At 35.3% G+C, this 27,889-nt stretch overlaps 1 protein-coding gene across 2 annotated transcripts; it reads right to left on the bottom strand.

Annotated features, from left to right (window-relative positions):
• Window positions 1-1,172: 1,172 nt before the first annotated feature.
• LOC101882153 (ephexin-1) lies at window positions 1,173-27,348 on the bottom strand. Of its 2 annotated transcripts, XM_021477114.3 has the most exons (16): window positions 27,235-27,348; window positions 23,840-23,943; window positions 18,372-18,729; window positions 15,599-15,742; window positions 14,391-14,492; window positions 13,691-14,307; window positions 13,419-13,579; window positions 11,372-11,524; window positions 10,164-10,293; window positions 9,307-9,381; window positions 9,123-9,212; window positions 7,159-7,310; window positions 3,581-3,754; window positions 3,373-3,446; window positions 1,558-1,662; window positions 1,173-1,452 (listed from the first exon to the last, which is right to left on the bottom strand). In XM_021477114.3, the coding sequence occupies exons 3-16, from the start codon at window positions 18,712-18,714 to the stop codon at window positions 1,259-1,261; spliced, it is 2,514 nt and encodes an 837-aa protein (XP_021332789.1). In that variant the 5' UTR covers window positions 18,715-18,729; window positions 23,840-23,943; window positions 27,235-27,348; the 3' UTR covers window positions 1,173-1,258. The 2 variants fall into 2 exon arrangements, with proteins under 2 accessions (XP_021332789.1, XP_073810203.1); XM_073954102.1 differs by lacking the exon at window positions 23,840-23,943.
• Window positions 27,349-27,889: the final 541 nt, after the last annotated feature.

The following is a 27,889-nucleotide window of genomic DNA, read 5'->3' as shown; positions in this document are numbered from 1 at the left end:
TTTTCTAAAGCTTAGTAAATTTTGCTGATGCAGAACTTGCTATTTTCAGATATTCACAACACATTTCTCATCTCCCAGATGGACTCCAGCAGTCTTTGTCTTAAGGTATGATTGTGGCTAAAAGGCTTGTGCTCCGGCATTGGAAGTCATCTTCACCCCCTTTCTTTTCAAATGTGGATAGTGGACATGATTTCAGTACTACAGATAGAAAGACTGAGATTTCTAAGGACTCATTCTATTGGAAAAATGTTTAGTGTTTGGGGTTCATTTCTAGACTATCTGGATGAACAGACCAGCCACTCAACCTCTGTGGATTCTTCAGAAACTTAATTTACTCATTTTACCTATTTAATTATTTATTTTTATTTCTTTATTCTATTTTATGTTGTCACCCGCTAAACTATGTTGCCATTTTTTTGCTCATTGACTCATTGTATGGGATTTGTCCGGGACAGTGCAGAGTGTTGTGTTTGTTTCTTTGTGGTTGTTCTTGAAAAAAATTAATAAAGTATATTTATAAAAAAATAAAAAAAACATTTTATCTAACAGTTCAACATATATTCTATATATACTGAAAAAAGTTCCTTCAAATCGTTTTCAAAGGGGTTGTACTCATTAATGTTGGGTACATGCATACAGTCAAAAATGATGTTTTCTGTTTGTTCTACTTATTTAAAATGAGCTAACTCAACACAATTCTTGAGTTTTTTTGTGACAACTTAATTGTTTTATGTTCAATACACTTAAATTCATTTGCTTTCGGCTTAGTCCCTTTATTCATCAGGAGTCGCCACATCGGAAGGAACAGCCAACTCATCCAGCATGTGTTTCACACAGAGGATGCCCTGCACTAGGGAACATCTACTATACAGCCAGTTGAGTTTTTTCAGTTCACCTATAGCCCATGTCCTTTAGCTGTGGGGGAAACCGGAGCACCCGGAGGAAAACCACACTGACCTAGCCGGGACGTGAACCAGCGACCTTCTTGCTGTGAGGCGATCATGCTACCCACTGCGCTACCATGTCACCAATATTTAAATCATAAAAATAAAAGTTAATTTAATAAAAAAAATAAATAAATATTGTGTGAAACCCTGATTTTTTTTTACAGTGTACACATTCTCTCTCTCTCTCTCTCTCTCTCTCTCTCTCTCACACACACACACACACACTTTTTTCTTCACTTTTTTTTATTTCATGTCAGTAAGACACTATCAAACAGTATCTAAGAACAGACTCTCTCTAGGAAAGCGGTCTCTCATTTTAGGCATTTTGTGGTTGTTTGCTCAAGGCCTCTGTTGCGCTGTTTCAGCAGGCGTGTGGCCGTCTGTAGGACATGATACCTCTGACGGAGGTGACGTCTCTGTACATGTTCATTAGTGATCTCTACTACACATGAGGCCGAGAACCAGCCCCGCTGTCCATCCTGTACTCTACGGCCCTCCAGGAACCCTACAACAGCAGAGAGTAGAGAATGATGAGACAGATCCTCAAAAAAATCACCCATGATAAAATAATTTGATTTGGTATAGCAGAACTGTGTTGGAAAAACAGTACCATCAGTAGTTTTCTGTATGACATTGATCAGATCTCCCTGCTGTAGACTGAGCTCTCCTCTCTGCTGTCCAGTGCAAACCTCAACACATCGCACCTGAGGACAATCTTGAACACAATGACCATTTCAGTATAGTCTGTTCATTTATTTAATAGTTTATCACAGATGTTTAAATAATTATACTCCAAATCATATTTTCAATGATCTCAAATCATAATTGCACGTCTCTGATTAACACAGATGTTTCGATTTTGTAGCAACACATTCTCGAAGTCATTGACACTTTTGCCCCCTAGTGGTCAATCTGTAGCCACACATGTTCTAGTTTGCTTGTTAGGGTGAATTTTTCTTTGTTCTTTTGCTAGAGCTAATTGCTGCTCTATAATGTTATCAGAGGATTATTTAATTTACCTAATCCAGCTTAACCTCTGTGGACTTGATGGGTGGAGTTTTGTTTAGTGATATTTATGGATAGGGTGAGGGTGGACCATCTAGCGAAGTATGTTGCTAGACGAGATACAGCTGCGGCTGGAAGTAAACGAGAATTATGATTTATTAAATTTTCCAATAATTGTATTTAGTGACGTACCAACCCCAATGTAATGTAAAAACAGTAAATATACAGTGTATTTTTTCATATTTAAAATTAATTACACATTAACATAAAAATAGCAATTATTGCTGCAGATGTTGGGATATGCTACTGTATATTGACGTGCGTATCCAGCTGTATCCCTTTGAGTGGAAGCTCAGGTGTCAAGCTCCATCCATTAGCTCTATGTGTCTTCTTAAGCTAAAACGTCTTAAATGACCTGTGAAATCAAAGAAGTCTGAATTTTTCTGTTTACAGAAGCTGAACATGAATTCCTACACAAAGCTTTTGTTTAATGGTGAATTTTAGTGTTGGACATTTTATGCTAAACGACTGAAAATAAAATCTGAAGATACAAGCTTTTTCTTCATTCACAGTGTTGAGAATTTTTAGATGATCTCAATTCAGATATGTAACTTCAGTTCAAGCGTTTTTAGTTTCACTCATCTTCCATAATCCAGAATGATATACTACAATAAGTGTATAATTTACAGTAGGCTAAATTGAATAATTCCTAATGTAAAATAGTGCAAAATGTTGAAATGTGATAGGGGACATTTGATTCTGTTTTTTTTTTTTAATTGTGTAACATTGTAAACCACTAAGTATAACAATAACAGAGTTAATTTTTCCACCTTTTTGTGCATATCCGGTAAAATAGGTAGTGGAAATATTAATTATGTTAATATTTGTAAGACGAAATGTTCCTTAATACACATACAAACATTATTTTTAGAGTTAACTCGTTATAATTTGTTATTATTAAAACAGTTGTGTTAAAAGTTTTTGTTTAAAAGATAATAGGGTTTTCTTGGAAATGCAAAATGCACGCACGATTCTGGAATAGAATTTGTCATACTAGAATTTATGTTATCTTAACCATACCTAGCTATATTCCCCATAACACTGTCTAACAATGATAAAAAAAAATATATAAATAAATTACATGAATTATTTTGGTTTCTTCTTGAAAACTTGTGTTGTATTATGTTACTTCTGTTACTGTTTCACTTATTGTGAAACTTTTTAAACCACTCATAATTAACAATAACAAAGCTGACACTCTCCACATTTTGGTATTTTAGCTGAAGATGCTAACCTTAAACCAGATTACGCATGGTATGTGAAAACGAGACTTTCATACATTTAAAATATATATATGTTATAGTTTTGAAAATTATTGGGAAATTCACTGAATGTAAACGTAAATGTAAATGATTCTTACCCCATTCTTCATACACAGTGTCCTGTCCATCTCTCCGACCACCTAGCAGCTCCACCCATAAGTTCTTTTCAGCTCTGTGAAAACAAACAGACACATAATAGTTTACCAAGAGAAAGATCATATTATTTTACACTGTTAAATGTTTTACCTAGCCACAAAGGCCATTTAGCATCAATTTGAGGGTTCATTGTAGAGGTGCAGGACTGACTCTGAATTTGTTTGCAGCAGAAGTTGAGATGAGGTGCTCCGGTGATTATGCAAAAGGGTCAGTTGGAATATCCGGTTCAGCTCACATCCCTCCAGCTCCTCTTCCAGATCTTTACCTTCCGTCACCTCCATCAGTGAGCGGTGCACATAGTCATGAACCACAAACCGATCCAACCTGTGTTCATAAACAGACATTAACACCTTAAGATGCACAGGCAAAATATTTTATATATATTTTCAACATAATTCAAATATTTTGAGCAGAATAATAATAATTGCTATAATAAATTTTACTAAATAACAGGAGACTCCATTAAATGTAATTTGGTGCAACAATAGTATCATTTTATAAATATCAGGCTTATTTAGAACAAGAATAATGAAAGGAACACTGCAATTTATTTATTTATTTATTTCAAGATATAATTTTACAACTTCCATATAGTAAAACAGTTGAGTTTTACCATTTTGAGCCCATTCAGCCGATCACCAGGTCTGGCAGGAGCACTCTAATCAGATTAGACTATTAGCATCTCACTCAAAACAGTTTTAATAATTTTCCTAATCAAAACTTCACTCTTCAGTAGTTACATTGTGTACTAAGATCAATGGAAAATAAAAACTTGTTATTTTCTAGGTCGATATGGCAAGGAACTATACTCTCAGTCTAGTGTAATAATTAGGGCTGCAGCAGGAATAATGATTTTACACAGTTAGTTACTTAGCTGGGGACTATTTTCAGGTGCCGCATAATATCATTGCGCCTGTTGTGATATCTTTTTTGAAATTGAGCGAGGCACTAATGGTCTAATTTGATTAAATTATCTATGCTGAGCTAAGTTAAAAGTGCTCCTGCCAGAGCCAAAGATTGACTGAATGGATTAAAATGGTAAACTCCTCTGTTGATCTCCAGGAGACTTGTAAAATAAGCAGATATAGGTTTAAATATGTTTTTTTTCCCTTTAGAATTCTCTATATAAGGATCACAATGCAGACCTAAAACACAGATTAATTGTCATTTTAAATTTTTTTTTTATCCTTCAAACTGGTTTTAGTTATCTGTCAGCAACAAATTGTTAGAGGAATCTGTCACTCAAAAATCATTTACTCAGACTCAATTATTTATTTACTCACACTGTTGAACACCAGACAAGATGTTTCGAAGAATATATATACAGTTGAATTATTATTGTTCGGTATAAGTAGAGATGACAATAAGAATGTTAAGTTTTGCATATACAACTGAAGTCAGAATTATTAGCCTTCCATGTATATTTTTTCCCAATTTCTTTTTAACAGAAATATGGTTTTATTATATATTTTTAGAACACATTTCCAAATATTCATTCATTTTTTTTTTTTTCGTCTTAGGCCCTTTAGTAATCTGGGGTTGCCACAGCAGAATGAACTGGCAACTTATTTAGCATATGTTGTATGCAGTGGATGCCCTTCCAGCTGCAACCCATCACTGGGAAACACACAGACACAGTCATTCACACACATACACTTCGGACAATTTAGCTTACCCAATTCACCTGTACCCCATGTCTTTGGACTTGTGGGGGAAACCGGAACACTCTGAGGAAACCCATGGGAACACGGGGAGAACATGAAACAGAAATTCCAACTGACCCAGCCGAGGCTAAAACCAGTGACCTTCTTGCTGTGAGGCAATCGTCCACTGCACCACCGTAATGCCCGTTTCTAAACATAATAGTTCTAATAACTAATAACTCATCATTTATTAACTGATTTCTTTTATCTTTGCTATGATTACAGTTCCTAATATTTTACTGGATGTTTTTCAAGGCTAGGTTAACTCGGTTTTAGGCAGGTTAGGGTAATTAGGCAAATCATTGTATAATGATGGTTTGTTCTGTAGACAATCAAAAAATGGGGGCTAATAATTTTGACCTCAAAATGGCTTTAAAAAATTCAAATGGCTTTTATTCTAGCAGAAATAAAACAAATAAGACTTTCTCCGAAAGAAACAATATTATAGGAAATACACTATGAAAAATGTCCTTGCTCTGTTAAATATAATTTGGGAAATATTAAAAAAGAAAAATAAACTGACCGGAGGTCACAACTGTTGCAGACTTCAACTGTATATATATATATGCTACACTGAAAAGAGGCATTTGCTGTTTGCTTACACTACTCATTTAAATAAGCTAAAACATAACATTTCAAGAGTTTTTAGGGAAAACTTAATTGTTTTATGTTCAATCCACTTAAATATGTAAAAACTATTAAGTTAACAAGGCAACGCGGTGGCACAGTAGGTAGTGCTGTCGCTTCACAGCAAAAAGGTCGCTGGATCAAGCCTCGGCTGTGTCAGTTGGCGTTACTGTGCGGAGTTTGCATGTTCTCCCTGCGTTCGTGTGGGTTTGCTCAGGGTGCTCCAGTTTCCCCCACAGTCCAAAAGCATGCGCTATAGATGAATTGGGTTAGCTAAATTGTACGTATGTATGTGTGTGAATGAGTGTGTATGGATGTTTCCCAGAGATGTGTTGCAGCCGGAAGGGCATCCACTGCGTAAAACATATGCTGGATAAGTTGGCGGTTCATTCCACTGTGTCGACCCCAGATTAATAAGGGACTAAGCAGAAAAGAAAATGAATGCATCTACATGCCAACAAGTTCTCATTAGATTATAAGTAGACTGTTGGGGTTGGGGTTAGAGTTAGTGTAAGTTGACATGTACAGTTGAAGTCAGAATTATTAGCCCCCCTGAATTATTAGCCCTCCTGTTTATTATTATTTTTAGCCAATTTCTGTTTAACAGAGAGAAGATGTTTTCAACACATTTCTAAATATAATAGTTTTAATAACTATTTTTAATAACTGATTTATTTTATCTTTACCATTATGACATTAAATAATATTTTATACTAGATATTTTTCAAGACACTTCTATACAGCTTAAAGTGACATTTAAAGGCTTAACTAACTATGTTAACTTGGCACGTTAGGGTAACTAGGCAGGTTATTGTATAATGACTTTTGAAAAAATATGTAGCTTAAAGGGGCTTTCTCCAAAAGAAAAATATTATCAGACATACTTTGATAATTTCCTTGCTCTGTTAAACATCATTTGGAAAATATTTAAAAGGGAAAAAAAAATTAAAGAGGGGCTAATCATTCTGATTTCAACTGTACTTGCAAAGTTTCTTATAGTCAGTTAAATGTCCGCTGAAGGATCAACAGATATTAAGCAAACAGTCTATTAATACTCAAATGGACCATCCAAATAAAGAGTTACCAAACAATTAAGAATACATTGGCATTTCACCTTTGTTAATTTAGTTTGACAAAAACGCCATAATGAGACATTTCATCTTTGACCAATATCCTTTTTGCACCTTGATTTACTGTGTAACATTTCAGACATTAGGTTTTATTTATTTTCCATGTGAAAACAGCATCAAATTTCAAAAAGTCAATTAGCGGGGGCCTACAGAAACTGAAGATGGTAGAAGATAGCTTAAAAGAATTATATGTCTTTCTAAAGAGAAAACCTTCAGTATGCCAGTTTTCATTTAAATGAGATAATTTAACTGAAGCCGGCTCTCCTACCCTTTCCTGTTGGCCACCAGCAGTAAATCATTAAAGAGAAGCAGAAGTACAGGACACAGCTTTCTCTGACCGAACATGTTTTCCTTTGAAGTAATTTGAAGCAAATCTCCCTGTTTCACAAGCCAGCGAGAAGAAGACACAAGAGGCAGGGCCTAAGAGAGAGATACAGACATATACATTCAGGAAATTGACACAACAAATTATTTTCTTACACAGATATTTATCCAGTTTTTTCCCATTATTATGGTGCAAATATTATTTTTAAAAGATGGATTCAGTAGAGAAGCAAAGTTACAGATATTTGTTTCTTTCTATACAAAAACGCATTTAAATGAAGTGAATTTATTCTTAAATCAAGAAAAAGGTCATACTTTTTTTTCTTAAAACAAGACTTACAGTGCACTGCCCCATTATATTTTTCTTTCATATAGTGCGTTATAGCTGTTAGTAAATGTAAAGGTTTAAAATATCAATGTCCATGATACTTATTACCACCCCCCCCCCCCAAAAAAAGGGGATTCTGAAGTGCCTGAAACGAGTTGTCCTTTATTATTTTAGTTCCTTCCATTGTATAAGCCGACATAAGTTTGAATCAAATTTGCATATTGTTACATAATTGCATAATGCCCAACAAACAGTATTTACTTCACTAACACTTAACAATATCTGGAGCTCTCTGAGCGATATGATAATGTTTGTTGGGCTTTACTTATGCTGTAAGTAGTAGACCAGCATATTGGGCCATCTGACCAATCACAGCAGAATAGAATCTTTCAGAATGGAGGGGTTAAAAGAGACTACATTTTTCAAAGAATCATTAAAGATACTTCCTACTATGTTGAGGGACATTTACACAACACTATTCTCACATCATTTTGAATGGTGAGTTTTTGTTTGTTTATATTAATATCCGGATTTCCTTGTCTTTTGTATTTTATTAGCCTAAATAACCATAACCTAAATAGCTGGTTTGGTCACGTTTTAGGGTCCTCACATTTCCATTGGGTTCCGTGCCATTTCAAAGTGTTGTGAGAAAATGCAGCACATTTTTGTAAACGGTTATGTGGTTGCAGTTATGGCACAAAATGCAGCATGTTTCATTAATTTGGTTGCGTTGTGAGAAAATGCAGCAGTTTTTTTTAAATGTGTTTGCATTGTGACAATTTGCAGCATGTGTGCTGTCAAACAGATGAAGATCTTTTTTTAATTTTCTGCTGTTTTTTTTTTTTTTTTTGTAATTCCATGTGATTTCCTAAATTGCAGCACTTTAAGCTCTCTCGGCCACCGTTGCCTTTTTGAACGAAATGCTAATGGTCAAATCTGATTCAATTCATCACGCTAAGCTAAGCTAAAAGTGACCCGTGCCAGAACAAGAAATCGGCTGAATGGGTTCAAAAATGGTTGAAGTATACTAGAAGAAAAATGAGCCACTCCAAAAAGTGCAGTTTGTCACTTCCATTTATATGGATTTTTTTCATGTCACCTTAAACTTCAGTTTCTCATCAAATCTTGACCAATCAAATGCTCTGTAGTATCTGATGCTCCGCCTTCTTCAAGACTCTTCACACTTCCTTTTTATTTGATGTGTTTGATTTCAACTGCTCTTATTGTCAGAGCTGAGATTAAAAAAAAGAGGCTATTGGCTGTTTTTTAAAGGGGAGGAGCTCATCTATGTCCCACCCTCTTTTCATTTTTCAGTTAAAATTGTCAAACATTAAATCAAAAAAATTATATTTCAAAGCACTTTACAGGACCTTTAAACTCATTGTAGGAACTTTTTTTAATGGAACATTATTATTTGTAATTCTACTACTCAGTTTAATTCAATATTTGTACTGGAAAATATTATCGAAATATTTTTACTAGAACATAAACATACAAAATACAAAGCAAGAAACCCCTTTTTTGTAGTGTTCACATTAAACATCAATAATAAATACATTTAAAATACCGCCTGAAACTACCTTGCAGGCAAACTCAATCTTGTTAGCAATCTGCACAATTTCTTCCATCTGTTTCATTCTTCCCACCTGCCAGTTGCAGGCCTCCAGCAGCTGTAGGCAAACAAATCACAACATCATGCAGCAAACAGATGTTTACACACAGTAGTGTTTATTAATGAAATGCGGGTCCACTTGTCATTCATACCTTAGAGATTTCTGTCAAAGCTCTAAATGCTGCGGACCCACAGTCTGATCCTGGAACAGCCTTTTTCTGGATAGTCTGCATTGCATTGGCATGACTGTATTAGCCAACTCAGGCTCATTCTGATTACGTACCTCTATATACATTTCTGGAGTGTTTAAAATACATCCCAGCAGTTACTTTTTTTATTTTTTTTTTACAGTTTTTATTTTTGTGAATTCACCAGAGACCACTGTGTATGCTTTTTGAGATCTCAAATTACTCACTGTGAGTGCCATTCGTGCCTGCTCTTCTCGGGTAAATACACCAGAGGCTGCTGTCGACTGACTGACTGACTAACTGACTAACTGACTGACCGACTAACTAACCAACTGATTACCCCACCCACCTCCTTCCCTAAACCCAACCGATAGTGTTTTGAAAAGCAATCCAGAAAAAGAAAAGCCCTCGTCTGATTTTTACCATGTTTTTATATTTTACCACATTCTTACCCTGTTATTTACTTGTTTTATTTTTTGTCTTTTGTCTTTGTCTTACCTACTTCCTGGAACCGCTTTTTGCCTGACTTGAGCCCCGTTTTCACAGTGAACTCCACTCTGCATCTCAAATCCTCAGAAAAATGCAATGAGCCACTGGACAAACTGGTAACAGCAGCAAAAACCGTCAACATGAAGGTAAGCGGTTAGCTGAGCGTGAAAAGGAACAGCAACATACTGCCCTGTAGTGTTCGTTTTAAAGACGTTCCTCTGTCTACATAACGCGCAATCTCCAGAAATGTATATAAGGCTTTCAGAATGAGCCTATGTTGGTATTAGCATAACATGTGATGTAACATTTAAAAACAATTGAAGATCACTTACTTCCATTAGAATTTTAAGTCGTGTTATCCTCTGAAATGGCAGGGAAAGGAAGGATTTAAGGGAAAGTCGGTTGCATCGAGGGTCTTCCTGCAGTTTATGCAAGATCTCCAAAATCTGAGGACTCTCTTTTCTGATAAGAGTGCAGCATATTTAAAAATCAGGTTATGTTTTCAAACTGTATACTTTTTAGTACTATACAACTGGCAGAATTCTATTCAACTCTTGAATGGAAATGGAGGTCATTAGATGACTTCTGGACTCAATGATGATTTGGATTATTCAAAACAACTGAGTTTCCTCCATTGTAATCAATATGCATAAATGGATTTGTTATGAGCCACTGGACAAAGGAACTGAATACACTGTGCAATTAATCAACTAAAAGCTAGTCTAAAGTCTAGAGTGCATTAGTTATGAACCTATGCGGGTTCAAACGCTTACACATTGCTTAATAAAGCAATACACAAATATCTTTATATGTGAAAAAAGATTAAACTATTACAAAATTATATTTTTTACATAAATATAAAAACCCCTGCCTCCATGCCTTCTTGACCTCGAGTCTTAATTTAGAAGTAGTTTTGTTGGCTGTTCCTGTACTCCACGAAAGTAAAGAATTGAAGTAAAGAGTAAAAGTAAACTAAAGAGAAAAAAAATGAATGGAGGAGGCTTATTCTTTATCCTCGCGCTGCAGATGGTCTTTTTAACTGTTTTCTCGCTGGTGAAGCATTCAGTTTTTACACTTACGAAGTCAGCCATGTAAATTGCAAATGTGCTGTGGAGGAGCGCAACTGACTCTTATAGGGAATGGTAGATAAGACTCTGATTGGTTTAATGCACATTATGCTCAAAACACACCCATAACTCATTGAGAGAATAAGCACAACCCTGTTAAACCATGCGCCGTGGCACAATGCGTATTTTTCTGACACGCCCTTAATGCTTTTGTGCCATGTTCTTTAGACTTTGCGCCTAGATTATTAAAATAGAGCCCATTGAATGTAAAAATGTTGTAGATCACAAAACCCCTTTGTTGTAGCTAATTACAGGTTTAAATATAAACTCAGAAAATAAGTATGTAATAACAAATAACAGTCATACCAATGCAACATTTAAAAACAGTCAACATTACTACTTTGGTGGTTCGTGTTAATGTCCGTGATAACATCAACAACATTAAATAAACATTAAAAACATGATTTATTTACCCAAGGTTGTGTAATGTCTGTTCTTGATAGGGCATATTACGGATGTAAGTTATATAAGCATCAAAGGGTCCAAGTGCATACTGGTGTACAACATCACAGACACCATCGCAGAACAAATTTGAAGACAGCGCCAATAGCAATGCATCCATGAAGCTATGAAAATAATTTGCACAGATACATTAGAAAAATCAAAAACGTAGTTAATACACATACAGTATCAGCAACACTGTTGCCTCAAAAACAGTTTGGACACTTTTGGCAAAAAGCTTAGCAGATAAAAGAAACTTTAGAGGGTGAACTTGAGGGAACTTGAGGGTGAGTATAAACATGTACAAAACTGTTTTTGGAAGAATTTATCCTTTAAATGCACAAAAATGCATATAATTTATTATAAATATTTGTTTCATCATTTGTATTTAAAGTTTTTTTAAATAATGCAAATACATTTATATATTTTTGAATGTGACTTAGTTGTCCAACTACTTTGTACAACTCCAAATAAAAAAAAAAAAATAAAAAAATTGATACAGTATGGAAAGAAAGTGATTTCTAAATGTACATTGATTGTATTTCATTTCAAACAATACAACAAACATCTTTTAATGTTTCCTCATGATATTTATTGTTTTCTTTTTTTCAAAATTAACACATAATTAATAATTATATACATATTTTGGTTCTTGCAACACATTTCAAAAACAGTTTGAACAATTAAACATTTACTACTTTAAAAGATGTTAATGTAACACTAAAAAGAGGTTTAGGGACTGACGACAGCAAATGATAAGGTGTTTCAGGTGTAATTTTGTCCCGTTCTTTCTGCAAACAAAGTGGGCATCAGTATGGGGTCTTTATTGTTGCATTTTGTGATTCAATTTGCACCACGCATTCTCTATTTGAGACAGGTCAGGACTACAGAAAGGCCAGTCAAGTACCTGTATCCTCTTCCTCCACAGAAAGGATTTGCAGAATATGGTTTTGCATTGTCTTATTGAAATATGCATGGGCGTCCTTGGAAAAGAAGTACTGTACCATGACAGACCCTGGCTTCTGGACTTGTTTCTTTTAACAGTCTGGATGACGTTTTTTTTTTTTTTCCTCCAGAGCACACAGCATTCAATTCTCCTTAAATAACTGAAATACTGGTTCATCTGACCACAGTACATGTTTTTATTGTGTGATGGTCCATCCCAGATGCCCCCGAGCTCAGAGAAGTCAGCCGCGTTTTTGGACACTGTTAATTTAAGGCTTCCTTTTGTTTTAACTGCCAATTGTGGATGTAACTACGTATTGTAGTACTTTACAAAAGTTTCCCAAAGTAGTCGTAAGCCCATGTGGTGATACAATTTATAAATGAATGACGATTCTTGATACAGTACTGAGGGATCAGAGATCATGGTAGCCTAGGCTAGCACCCTTGTCCTTTATGCACTGAAATACCTGTAGATTCCTTGAATCTTTTAATTTTATTATGCACTGTTGAAGGTGAAATATCCAACTGTCTTTGCTATTTTTCGTTGAGGAACATTGTTTTTAATTTTTTTTTATAATTTTCTCATGTGTTTGTTGGCAAACTGGCAAACCTCAGCTCATCTTTGCCCCTAAAGGACTGGACCTTTCGATGCTGCTTTTGTATTAAATCATAATTACAATCACCTGTTGACATCACTTGTTTCAAATCACATCATTATTCAAGCAATTACCTGATTACTAGACCTAAATTGCTCCTGTCCCAACATATATGAAATGTGTTGAAAGAACTAAAATTAGAATACAGGAATTTATAAAAAAAAAAAAAAAAAACAAAAAAAAAAAAAAACACCAACGCAATAAAAATCACGAGGAACACACTAAATCACTACTCTCTTCTTTATTCATTTACAACCTTTTCTGATTTGGGGTTACATATATAGTTCCAACATTATTGTTTCCTAAATATGACATCAGACACAAGTAGGAAAGAAAAAAATCTGATTGTATTCATTGTACTTTTGTACATTTATTCACTGTAATTTCTTGATAAACAAATAACCTGGCTGGTTCTTACCTTTGACTGATCTCTTTAATTTTTGCAATGCTAGAAAACAATGACTTCCTGTCTCGTGGTGCCAGAGCCTCTTTCAAAACTGAAGATTCCTGAAAATGTTCCACAGTCATGGCCAAGCTCTGAAGATAAACCTGCTCGGATATGACAACCTCATACAGATGCTGGAGGAGTGTGAAACCAGACCGGAGCAAAGAATATTGAGAGAGAACAGAGTTGAGGTCATGAAAACAGCTTATAAAGTGTTTCTGTTACTTTTATGGAGTTTAAGGTACCTCTTGAAGCCTTAGCTGCTCCATATTGAGTCGACTTAGTATTCCACTGTTTCTTACGATACTTCGCTCTTGCCATAACTGTTCCAGAGGCTTTTTCAGATTATCACCACACGTGAAGGTTTTGTTAGAAGGATATTTTATAAGTTTGTCCACCAAACCAGGAAGAGGAAGCATTGTTGGAGTTTTCAGAGAACTTTCATTGAGATTCTCCATCTCTGTTGCTTGGTATTTTACAATTAAAGAAATATCCTCTGGACTCTTTGGACCATTGGAAACAGCTGGCATAGCTACAGTTTCAAGTGGCCGGTCTACTTCAGTCAGTTTCTTCATGTGGAAGAGCATTGAGATCATTTCCAAATGAGAGCTACTAAACAGTTTGGGAGAGCAATTTCCTTTAGTCTTAAGAACGTTTGTCTTTTTGGTGCTTAAATCTCTCTCTTTAATTGATCCTGAGAATCTTTTTTGTAGCTCAGAAACCAAATTATCCTTGATGGTGTTGTGAAATGATCCGGCTTCATTGTGCTCAACATTGTTTTTATTCTGGAACTTGAAAGCAAGATTTGGTTTTGACAGACAGAGAGGTAAAAGTGGTCTGTCATCAGGACAAACCTCAGAACCTGGAGAGAAATTACAAGTTACAAGGCTAGAATCAATGATGAAATAATATTTCGTCTTGATAATGATGGATGATTTTGTGTACCTGACTGAGTATTGTGGACAACTATTGAGCTAAAGCATTCAGACTGGGTTGGTGAAGAGTCTATATCCATATAAACTCCATCATCATAGTCATTTGTAGATTCTTAATCAAAAAAAAAAGAGAGAAAAAAAGAGAAAAACACAAGAGCCTCCAAATGAAACCGCTGACAAATATATTCTCATAATAAGAAAGAGTTACACAATAGAGGTGCACTTATGGATTATTCAAACATTAATTTTCCTTTGTCTTAGTCACCTATTCATCAGGGGTCACCACAGTGGATGGAACCCTTAATTATTCCGGCATATGTTTTACGCAGCAGATGCCCTTCCAACCGCAACCCATACACTTTCGCATTCACACACTCACTCTTTGACAACAGTCAATTTGTTTACCCAATTCACCTACAGTTAAAGTCAGAATTATTAGCCCCTCTGAATTATTAGCCCCCCTGTTTATTTTTCCCCAATTTCTGTTTAACCGAGAGAAGATTTTTCAATGCATTTCTAAACATAATAGTTTTAATAACTCATTTCTAATAACTGATTTATTTTATCTTTGACTTGATGATTTTAGTTGATATTTATTAAGACACTTCTGTGACATCTAAAGGTGTAATAAGTTAATTGGGTTAACTAGGCAGTTTAGGGAAATTTGGCAATCTATTGTATAATGATGGTTTGTTCTGTAGACTATTGGAAATAACAATACCTTATATAGGCTAATCATTTTGATCCTAAGACTGCTTTTATTGTAGTCAAAATAAAACAAATAAGATTTTCTCCAGAAGAAAAAATATTGTCATACATACTGTAAAAATGTCCTTGCTATGTTAAACTTCTTTGGGGAAATATTTAAAAAAGAAAAAAAATCAAAGCGGGGCTAATTCTGACTTTAATAGTATACAGTGCGTCTTTAGACTGTGGGGGAAACTGGAACACCCGGAGAAAACCCACGTGAACACAGGGGTAACATGCAAACTCCACACAGAAATGCCAACTGGCCCAGCTGGGACTCAAACCAGCGACCCTCTTGTGCTAACCACTCAGCCATTGTGCCGCCTAATATGGATTAATACATGCTTAGTAAAATGTGTTTTTTTCTCAGTATGGCGGTAGTTAGGGTTTTGGCTCTTAAGATGCTTAATAGTCAAAAAAGCAATAAAGAGTAAATTTAAATCATTACAGTACAGCTAAATGAACACTCACCCGTCACTGAGATCACTTGCGCCGGCTCTTTGGGAAGGGGCCTGGCAGGTACAGGTATGCTTGGAGGGATCCGTTTTGATTTATGTGAGGTAGTTTTTGGTTGAATGTGCCAGTTTTCCAAATGAGTATCATTATTCTTCCCATCTGTGGAAACAGACTGGTGAAAGTTTGCCAGATTTGCTCACATCTGCCTTTGTAGCAGTAGGAAGCAGTCCATGTTAATCTACTGGGAGTTTATTTTCAGAATATGACAGTATACTTTTCAAATACGCTCACTTTATTAGGTACACTTAATCAACTGCTTGTTAACATAAATATATCAGCCAACCACATGGCAGAAACACAATGCATTTAGGCATGTAAACGTGGTTAAAAAGATCTGGTTAATTTTAAAATGAGGGCCAGGATGAATGAAAGATGATTTAAATGATTATGATTGTGGTATGGTCGTTGGTTCCATATATAAACATATTTAAAATGGTCACTAATATATTTTAACTCATAGCCTATATTCCAGTCATTGAAAAACAATGTGTGTAAATGGCCATTGTTTGCTATATTTTTAAATATAGTCAATCCATGTTGCATAAATGACATTTTATACAATATGTGAAATCTGAACCTGCACTTCAATGTCATTATATAATTTGTATATATTTCCATACATAATTTCTATATGGAATATGTTATACAATTACATTTTATACGTTTTACTGTATACTCTATTGTTCATTTTTCATAATTTTTTTAATTAATAAAATTTTCAGAAAACAAATTAACAAATAGAAATAGACATTTAAATAAAATGATTGAACTCTAAACTCTTAAAAACTATCTATCAATGACAATGAGCAGAAAACCCATCCATGTATTGGCATTTATTATGCATAATCTTATGTTCTATAAACTTTTTCCAGGCGTTTTGTGCCTCAGTCTGCAGGTTCACGCTTTTTATATAGACTTGCCTTGAATTATAATCCACAAAAGATGATGATTATTGGACAAAACGTTCAGGATATAACCCCATGTAAGGTTATATTTCAGCAGAGTTTAAACGAACAGTAACTAAAGTTCCTAAAAAATCATGTCACATGCATATTCGAGTTTTCCAATGCATTCCCAAAGACCAAATGATAATTGGGCACAGACAATCACAGGTAGGGAGGCTGATAAGGAAGGGGCTGTTCCATGCAGAGATGATGGCTGACTCCGTACCAGCCCAGCAGTCAATTAGCAGCCAGGATTTCACAGGTTGTATAAAAAAATAAATAAATAAAAACAGGACAAGGGAACAGAATGCAAACACACAAAGACAAACAGGAGAGAGAAACTAGAAAGTAAAACAATACATCAAAATAACTAAATGATAAAAGTTTAAGCAAATCTTCTTACACTGTTGAGACAAAAAACAAAACAAAATCAAAACTTTAGAATAGAAGAAATTGATTTCAGACAAAATAAATAAAACTAAATTAAAACTTCACTACAACAATAAACAACTAGGAGAAAAAAAATAAAAAAGGAATAACAATAGACAAGGATACAAATACAAGCATAAACTAGACAAGATTCTTGATTCTTGAATGCTAAGCAGAAAGAACAAAAGAAACAAGCAAAGACATGAGAGAAGACAGCACAATATAAAGAGAGGAAAGCACACAAGAACCAGGTGAAAACACTTATAAAATCAAGGACCAGATAAGAGCTAAACAAGGGGGTGTGGTAAAGGGAAACAAGATGGGTGGAACAGAATAGCACATGTCAGACACAAACAAAGACTGAAGGCTGATTTATACTTCTGCGTCAAACACCGGCGTAGGCTACGGCGCTGACGCATAGCCCTTCGCCGTGGCCATCGCCGTCACTGACGTGCACCTCTCAAAAATTGTAACTACACGTCGCAACAACGCGTAGCGCAAGCTCTGTGATTGGTCGACTTGCTAGCGCCGACGAGTCTGGGCGGGACCGAAAGCCTGCGCGAATGGCGCGAGCGATTGTTTACAAGTGTGGAGTCCCGTGAAGCTCCGGATGGAAAGTTTTGTTCTTTGTTTACCTCATGGTTAAAGTTGTTGCACGTCTGCCGGTTCCTGCCTTAAAATGAGCGAGTTTGAGTCACTTGTACATCCAGGAAGTGTTCAGAATAGCAAAAAGAAGCGAAGAAACTCGACACAGAGGAACATTTACACCTCACTGCCCACTAGCGTTTCGGAAGTGTTAATGCAGACCAACGGAGACAGCGCGCAGAAGTATAAATGCACAGCTGCGCGCGATGCCTGCGCCGTGAGTTGCGCCGGTCACTTGACGCAGAAATATAAACCAGGCTTGAGCCATGTGCTAGACAGGACAAACAATGAAACTTAAACACACACACACACAGATAGGGCAGACAGAAATGCACATTGAGTTACAAAAAATGTTTGTAACCTTGCACGCATATACACTTTTAAGAACCAAGATATTTTGTTATCTGGAAACCCCACACTGTACAATACGGGTGAAAAACACATACAAATATTGTTATGAAAAGGTTACAACAATTCTAATAACCACTGGGTATAATCAATGTTACGTAAAAGATCACCTCGGAACACACTGCACATCAAACCTTGAAGCAGATGAGCTACAGCAGCAGAAGACACAGCAGTGATGCTCCGGACAGCTAAAAGCTGCTAACTGAGGCAACAATTCACTGGGCAAAGGAAATTTCTTTTTACATGTGTAATAAATAAATGTAGCCAGTGGGTTTAAGGTTCAAAGAATCTGTGTGTTGTACCTGATGCAGATCCAAAATAATTCATGTTGCTATCATTGAAAGACTGCTGCTGGTCAGTATGAGACTGTGACTTCAGCAGACGAGGTTTCGGTACTGGTTTTATCCTCGTGGGACTGATGAGACCTTCATCGGCAACTCTTTGGTGTATGTTTTGTGCCACTGGTGTGGAGTGCTGACTAGCCCAGCGGTGGTGGATCTTCTCCTGGGCATCTCCCCTCAAAATAAAGTCTAAGGCTGTGTGCCATTTCTCACCCGTAATTGAAGGTTTAGGAGGAAAGAAGGATTTGGGCACAGCAAGGTTTTTGCAAGGACCCAAATCACTGTGTCCATCTGGCCCTGGCATGGCCTTCAGACGCTTCTATGGAAGAGCAGATTGAACCAGAAACAATACTTATTAGTTGGCAGTGCAAATTTTGGCAGATGATTTTAAATAATGTGACTGTATAGGAAATTGAATTGAAAGATCGTTTGGTTGACAGAACATTGCCTGCAATTGTTCAGTGGGTAAAATCTGCAGAAGTGTGCTTGTTTATATAAGCAATGAGTTTTTTTTTTAACATTCATTTATTTTCCTTCGGCTCAGTCTCTTTATTAATCAGAGGTCACCACAGCGGAATAAACCACCAACTTATCCAGCATATGTTTTACACAATGGATGCTCTTCCAGCTGCAAACCAATAGTAGGATACAATAATATACCCCCTTTTTTTATCACACACATAGAGCCCATGTTTTTGGACCTACTCGAAAACGGGAGAACATGCAAACTCCATACAGAAACGCCAACTGACCCAGCAGGGACTCAAACCATGACCTTCTTGCTGTGAGGCAACAATGCTAACCACTGAGCCACCATGTCGCCCCAAAGAAACTCATGAATGCTGCCCAATGCTGGTTTTAAACCTACAGCCAAATTCTTTGTAACACAATGCTTAGCACATTGATCTAGTTGATCATGCATGGAGTAATTTTTTTATAATATATAAATTAAAGACTGATGTCACAGTGATGCAGTGGGCAGCACAATCGCCTCACAGCAAGAAGATCGCTGGTTTGAGCCCAGGTTGACCCAGTTACCATTTCTGTGTGGAAGTTTGCATGTTCACCCGTGTTTGCCTGGGATTCCTCCGGGTGCTCTGGTTTTCCTAACAGTCCAAAGATATGCGCTATAGGTGAATTAAATAAGCTAAACTGGCCATAGTGTATGTGTGCAAAGGCAAGAGTGTTTGGGCGTTTCCCAATGTTGGGTTACAGCTGGAAGGGCATCCGCTGTGTAAAACAAATGCTGGATAAGTTGGCGGTTCATTCTGCTGTGGTGACCTCTGATTAATAAAGAAACTAAGCCAAAAAGTATCTGAATGAATGAATGAATGAAATTAAAAGGCCACTAAAAGGGATAGCTCTTTTAAAAAAGAACAATGTCATACTTTACTCTCCCTTCACTTGTTCCAACCAGTTTCAACTTATTATGAAACATTACAAGTCAATGGCAATCAGCTCTACAGCATTTTTCTGAATATTAGAATATGTTTAACAGTTATTTGATATGTTTATGAAGTTATTTGAGGGTGAGTAAATGCAGTGTACGTTTTTTCAACTATCCTTTTAAGATCACTTATAGTCAACTCTTTCAAGACACTTACAAAAAATGTTGATTGTATTTATAATATCAAACTAAACATTCATAGTCTCATTATTTTTGCAAGTTTTTTAAGAAGTACACTTATTTTGATGAGAAGAGTTCAACAAGAATTTTTTCAGAACTTTATGCAAATGATACCTCTATGAAGTATACGCATAATGACATTTAATTTTTAAATAAATGCAATTCCGGTGAACTGTATGCCGTTAAAAAATCTGCATGTTTAAGGTCTGTTTTCTTTATAAATCAATAATCTTCATTGCATGACTGATATACAATATAAAGTGGGTCTCAGAATGTAAAAGAAGCACTGCATTGAATTTCATTTTTCCATGCCATGTCTTTAAAATATGAACAGTTATTTTAATCTTGTTTTACACTTGAACAACTAAATGAACGCTAAAGTCATTTTTATTTAAATTATATTGCAGCATCTATGCTGTGAAAGGAACCCTATAATTTTTTTAAAGAGTCAAAATAACCATTCACCGGAAGTTTACTGTTATAGGAAGATACACCAGCTTTGCAGATAACCCATACTCAATGTGAAAAACATGACTTCTGAAAACGACTTAAAGCTTCAGTTTTAGTCATTTCCAAAAATCTCTTTCTGTGCTACGTATTGTCACATTCAGCTTTCAGTTTCTTCATCATGCACTGTTTCATGTGTTTCCGTTCAGTTGTCATGGTTTGTAGGAATGTTTTCATTTGTTGTCATAATTACTTGTTGCTTCACTGATTATCTCCACATGCTCCTTATTTAAATCATTGGTTACACTTTCTATTTACTGCCTTTAGTTCCTTCTCTTCTTCATCTGGTATTGTTTGCTTTTAGCACACTGTTGTTAGAAGTTCTTATGCCTTACAGAGTATCTCAAACTGGATCCATTTAACCTCCCTTCATCTACATGCCCGGGCCTGATTCTTTTAAAGTCTATCATTTCTATAACACGCACTCCTCTTTTTTAAATGCATGCTTAAGTGTGTTTTTTCACAAGAGAAACCAAGCTTTCTATTATGATAAGTGATTGCATATGCATGGGCAAACCATTCACAGCATTTCCGGCCAAACTATGAAAAAGTGCAGTGTTTGCAAAATTGTATTCATTCATTCATTCATTTTCTTTTCGGCTTAGTCCCTTTATTAATCTGGAGTCACACCACAGCGGAATGAACTGCCAATATATCCAGCATATGTTTAATACAGGCGAGGCAGTGGCACAGTAGGTAGTGCTGTCGCCTCAAGCAAGAAGGTCGCTGGGTCACTGGTTCAAACCTCGGCTCAGTTGGCGTTTCTGTGTGGAGTTTGCATGTTCTCCCTGCCTTCGCGTGGGTTTCCTCCGGGTGCTCCGGTTTCCCCCACAGTCCAAAGACATGTGGTACAGGTGAATTGGGTAGGCTAAATTAGCCGTAGTGTGTCAATGTGTGTGTGGATGTTTCCCAGAGATGGGTTGCGGCTGGAGAGGCATCCGCTGCGTAAAAACTTGCTGGATAAGTTGCCGGTTCATTCCGCTGTTGCAACCCCAGATTAATAAAGGGACTAAGCTGACCAGAAAATGAAATGAAATGAAATGTTAAACACAGTGGATGCCCTTCTAGGTCCAACCCAGTACTGGGAAACACCCATACACTCTCATTTATACACACATACACTACGGACAATATAGCTTATCCAGTTCACCTATAGTGCATGTCTTTGGACTTGTAAGGGAAACCAGAGCCCCTGGAAGAAAACCCACGCGAACAAGGGGAGAACATGCAAACTCCACACAGAAATGCAAACTGACCCAATGGGGGCTCGAACCAGCAACCTTCTTGCTGTAAGGCGACTGCACTACCCACTGCGCCACCGTATCGTCACCTTTGCAAAATTGTAATATAGTTTATTAGGAAAAGGAAAATGTTTGTATTCACTTTTGTACACACAGCTGGAGAAATTTGAAAGTTAATTTTGACAATATAAAATTTTGAAATTCATAATATATGAATATATTTGCAGTTCATCATTCAGTAGCTAATTTCAATCAAAACTACCAACAAAATGAGGAACAGAGCAACAATAAAGAGCACTAAAAGCAACAAATATTTATCATTTTTTGAAACTATAAAAACAAATAATTTGAAGAATGTAACGTTTGAACTTTATTGCTACATCAAGTCTCTTTGTAAAGTTTTAGGAGAAAAAAAAGTTTTGCGTCCTATGAAAAGTGATGGATTTAACATTATGGCCCAGATGGCCTTTGAATAATCTTATTACTTCGAAAAAAAGTTATTTTTTCCATCTTTTTTTACACACAATGTGTCTTTACTGTGAGGGTCATATGCAGTGTTGGGGTTAGCGCAATACAAATAACAAGAATTGCATAATAATATTACTTTTCTAAGTAACGAGTAAGGTGATATGTTTTTTTTTTTTATTTAAGTAATAATATTTGAAATATTTACTTTTTAAAGAAATGTAATGCAAGTTACTTAATTGTTTAAATAATTAGCTTATAAAAAAATAAATAACTAAAATAAAATGAACATAGTCAAGTTGAGTCCCATACACAATGAGAGAATGCAGGAACAGACCAGAACCAAAATGAATGAGCTTTACATTTCTGCAATGGAAGTAATCTCCTTATTCTGAACAAATCATAGAAAAGGTAGGCGGGAGTGTCTCAATGGACAGTGATTTTACTAATAAGACAAAAAGTGAATAAGTAGCAAACACAATACTTTACACGTTTATTAATCTGTATATACGGCATGTATAGCTCGAGGGTCAGGAAGTTCTCAGAAGATAAGATAATCCTACATTTTTTATTTTTTGATGTGTTTTTTTAAAGGTAAATGAATGTGTAGGCTATATGCTGCATTAATAAATAGAAGAAGAAGAAGAATAAGAAGAAAATCCTGTTATGAAACGTCCGAAATCACCTACTACTCAGTAGGTACTGGCTTTGAATTTAAAATTTACTACTTAACCATTAGAAAAGTATGTTTTATACAGTAAGAATGTAAGCAGTATGAATGGAGTTTGCCTGCCATTTTCACGTGACCTACCCATGTCAGTTGCGTCACTTCACTCCCATTCATGAATTCTCTCATGGTGCATCATAGGATATCGTAGTATCCATAGAATAAACACCTTAGAATGTCGCCGAAAATAGTAAGTCATCCGGGTACTACTCGGATACTGTTTTTTAAATTCTATAATTTGGGACACTACTCAACTCTCATACTGATTTTAGCGTTCTGATTTCGGACACAGCCCAAGCCTCAGCCAGCGCAAAATTAACGCAAAAGTAACTCAAAAGTAACGTAACGCATTACTCACTTACTTTTTTGGGGAGTAACTCAATATTGTAATGCATTACTTATAAAAGTACCTTTCCCCAGCACTGGTCATATGGGTGAAAGCTAAATAATACAACTTCTCTTTAATCTCACAAGTTTTCTTAAATTCCCATTCAAAGAAACTTCCTTTGGATTAATGATATGCTTCTATATGCAACATTGACTTACATTAACCCTTGTATGTTATTTGTTTTGATGTTTCATCCAATGTGAGGTGATTTTGAGGCTTAATTTGGCCACAACTTTCTCTGTGTTTCAGCAAACGGAATAGTTTTTGTTGACAAATCTTACATAATTTGGAAAAAACTATTTGGAAATTTAAAAAAATGCAAGAATGTACTACCCTTTCCATATGTTCATAGCTGTTTATACCCCACTGACTTCCAATAGAATGACATCTTTTGATTGCAAAGCCATGACAACATGTAATCATGCATTCTTGATAGTTAGTGGTTTTCCTTGATGGAAAGAGATAAAATCTTACTGTTGATCGTCAGTTGCACTGCAAAAAAGGCTTAGTTTCTGCCTTCTATATGGAGTATAGTGTGTGTGGATAAGAGAGATCTTTGTGCACTTGTCTTGATGTGTCTAAAAAAAAACAAAATAAGCAATAGTAAACCACCAAAAATTACACACACAGGCACACGCGCACAAACACACACACACACACACACACATACACACACACACAAACACACAAACACACGCACACAAAACCATTAACAATTTCCTTTTTGCGGGAACAGCTGGATCATGCAGTGAAAAGAGCTTTCTTTGGGATTTCCCACCTTTCCCATTTGAGATGGTCCAGTCACACGTGTCTCTGCTTGCAGTCAGCTCAACTATATCATCTAGGACATTCTTACTAAATTGAGTCAAGGTAATAATGTATCCTTGGGCTTTTACTAAGTCACTTAAAGGAATTTTGGAAATTTCCCACTTTCCATAAATCTCTCAATGACTAAAAATGTAGGGAGGACAGCAAAAGAATACGAATCTATATGAAGTCATCCCAATTTATATTCAGTATTTTTTGTTATTTTGCAAAAAAAAAAAAAAAAAAACGAAAAGGGTATTGTGTTCATGATATAAGTTGCTGATATACAAACAGTAAATGTTAGGGACATGTTTAATGCTACAGTATATAGGTTTTTTAAAAATAAAAGCTACTTTTTTATTTAGCAAGTTTTTAGACAGAGCTTTTAAAAGTAAACTTCATATATTGAATAAAATATTGAAAATTTGCTGTTATGTAATATTGTTTATTTGCAATACTCAAATAAACAATATTCAGATCCATTTATGTCTCTTTGTACTCTATCTACTCAAACATTAAGGCACTGAGTCATTTTGTCATTTTAAATTTAGTCATTTTAAAGTATTATCTTTACTTTGAATAATAAAGTAAAAGTATGAGTAAAAGTTGTACATGTGAATAATAGTAGTACGTTTGAATATGACATTTTCAGTTGAAAAGGAAGTCCTGATGTCATAAAACAAAGTGATACTTCACAAAAGGAAACACATTGACTGCTGAAAAACCCTTTCCAAAACCTTTACATTCAATGTTGCACGCTGGTGGAATGATCTTCCCACTCGCACACAGACTGCAGATTCACTGGTATCCTTTAAACGACAACTAAAAACCCATCTCTTCCGAGAGCACCTTAACCCCCGGTGAATAAAACCAAGACCACCTGTTGAAGCACTTTCTCTAGATAGAACTAAGCATTTATTTAGTGTTTCAAGCTTCAAACGAGATAAAAGATAGTGTAACTTGTGCCATCAAGATCAGCAGGTGAGTGAAGAAACTTCTGGAGTAAAATAAACTCATATTTTCAAGACATGGCGGAGGGGGTGGGGGGTGGAATTTAATGCAGTGCTTTTTGTACAGTGAAGATCACTGATTTTTAAAGAAATCAGACCTTAATTGTGGCAATTTTAGAATTGAAAGATAGTTGACCAGAGGTGCTGAGGCTGACTGGCTGAAATTAAAAGTCTTTGTGCATCCAGCCCATTCTCTGAACACAAACAAGTTACTTTGTATAACTAGCACTTATTGTGTGTATTGCCTGTTTTTGTTTATCGCTGAATGCCTCCTCAATTGTAAGTTGCTTTGGACAAAGCGTCTGCTAAATGACAAAATGTAAACGTAAATGTAAAAAACAGCTTGCAAATAGCAAAATGCCCAGGTGCATGCTGGGAACACCAGTATCAGAAATCCTGTAGTTAATTGACAGTATTAACTTCATATTTTTGCAAAGTAATTATTGTAAACATAACAAACAATTCCAGGCAAAAAATTGACCACATTTCAATTTCAACAAACTTGAACCAAGTATTAACATTAACATCATTTTTTTTTTTACTTTGTTTCTTGCTTGAAATGTTTTTTTAACGATCATTAAAAATACATTTCAGGACCAACACCTGAATCTACAAACTGCTTTTTTCTTCCTTTTTATTAAGGTAAACATGATTTATAAATTAGCTGAGATAAAAGAAAACCTAAAGATAAATAGGTTTATGAGCCCTGTCAGATTTTTGTTTTGTTTTGATGACAACACAAGCACAAGCACATTAAAGCGAGCAGTCCACTTTTCCTCAGTATGAAATGAGCCTGAAAAAACAATGCAGTCAATGCTGCAAAAAGCCCACAACAATCCCAGTCTTTTTCAACTGCTTCAAGACACAACAGATGGAAGATAAGCGAGATGCATCTTAAATATGTCAACATGGGGAAAGAAACACCAGATGCTACATAATCCTATACACATATACATGCAATTGTTTGGTAACTTTATTTTGTTTGGTGCTCTTTAGACATTCTGTCCATTTATTGCAATATAAGCTCTCTACACTGTAAAATCCAGCAGTCAACTTTAGCTAATGAAATGAGTGTAGTTACCTCAAAGTTTATCGAAAGTTAATTCTACTCATTCAAAAAGAGATTTGAACTCAGTGTTGAAGGTAATGAGTTAATTAAATACCTCATTACTTCAACTTAAATGCAGTACGTTCACAGTACTCATATAGATTAGTTGTTTAACTCAAATGGTTTGTTGCAATCGGTTTCCTCAAATGGTTTGAGTTACTTATTGAGTTTACTTAATATCTGCTAACAGTTTATTTTAATGGTTTATATTTGATGGTCTAGTGATTATAGGTACAGCCATGGAAGAAAAATTAAGAGATCATACAGTTCATAACACTTCATTATATATATTTTTTAATGATTTTTTTGTAGATATATATATATATATATATATATATCTACAAAAAAATCATTAAAAAACTTAAAAGTATATACTTTTTCACATATGTTTGTTCATCTTTAGGCAACACCATACCAACTTCAAAAGAGGTAATACAAAAGATAAAAAACAAATAAGAAATAAATATTTGGTGAAATAACCTAGATTTTCCATCACAAATGAACATATTAACCAAGTGGAAAAAATATCTCTAAATAACAACATTTTTATTCTTATTATTTTATTTTAAAGGAAGAAATGACTATTAAAAACTCATTTCAGTTTAAACTGAACAACCATTTTTTTTAGTAAAGCATTATGCCATACCCAAAAAACATTTTATATTGTATTTAGTTGTACAAAGAACTTTTATACTTCCCACATACATTTTTGCTGATAAAAATATTTCAACATATAGCAATGCAATTCAGACACAGAGAAAAGATCTTATATGCATTTTCAGTATAGTACTAAATGAATGTTTTTGTATATTATAGCATATTAACATACATATGGTGCTTGTTAATTGCTTTTAAAAAATAAAAATAAAAACTGAAATAAGACAATTTAAGCCACTTTTTCTAAAATGCACATCATAGAATATGTAAATAAAATTTCCACTCACCTAAGTTTTGTATTCCCTGCTTTTAATCCTGGATTTTTTTTTTAACTTTCAAACTACAAAGTAACAAGCTCAGTCCACACTAACGTACTCTATCTGAGAGTAGATATGCCAAGTGATTCCATCATGCACAACTTTTCCTTGTAATAGTTAAATACAGTCTCAACTTCAAAAGACAGCAAGGGGAGGGGGAGGGGGAGGGGGGAGAGGATTGGTCCAGACATGCAAGTGTAGACTGAGTCAATCAGTTCAGACCGACATGCTTACTGTAACTTACTGTTAGTAAAACTGTAATACTGGCACAATATATCGAAGTATACACAGTGCAACTGCAATTAAGCTTTGTATTTCAATGATTGTTTACTGCAATTTCCAACATTGTGCTGCAGTTATAGGCTGTATGTATTGTATTTAAGTTCTATTACTGTAACGCTGTTGTACTCAAGTTGTATTTAAGCTATTGTATTATACTGGTAATTTAGTTTTATTTATGTAAGACTGTAGTTGCATTACAGTTGCATTGCATTTGTCTTATATAACATTGTAAATGTACAACATTTGCAGTGTAGTTTTATTATAGTAATATTGTAGATGTACAACAGTTGTAGTAATATTGTTGTACCGCAGTAACTGTACTGTGGTTTTATTTCATTAACAG

This window comes from Danio rerio, chromosome 6 (genome assembly GCF_049306965.1).
Source record: "Danio rerio strain Tuebingen ecotype United States chromosome 6, GRCz12tu, whole genome shotgun sequence".
Lineage (NCBI taxonomy): Eukaryota > Metazoa > Chordata > Actinopteri > Cypriniformes > Danionidae > Danio > Danio rerio.
This window is presented reverse-complemented; position numbering and strand designations above follow the sequence as displayed.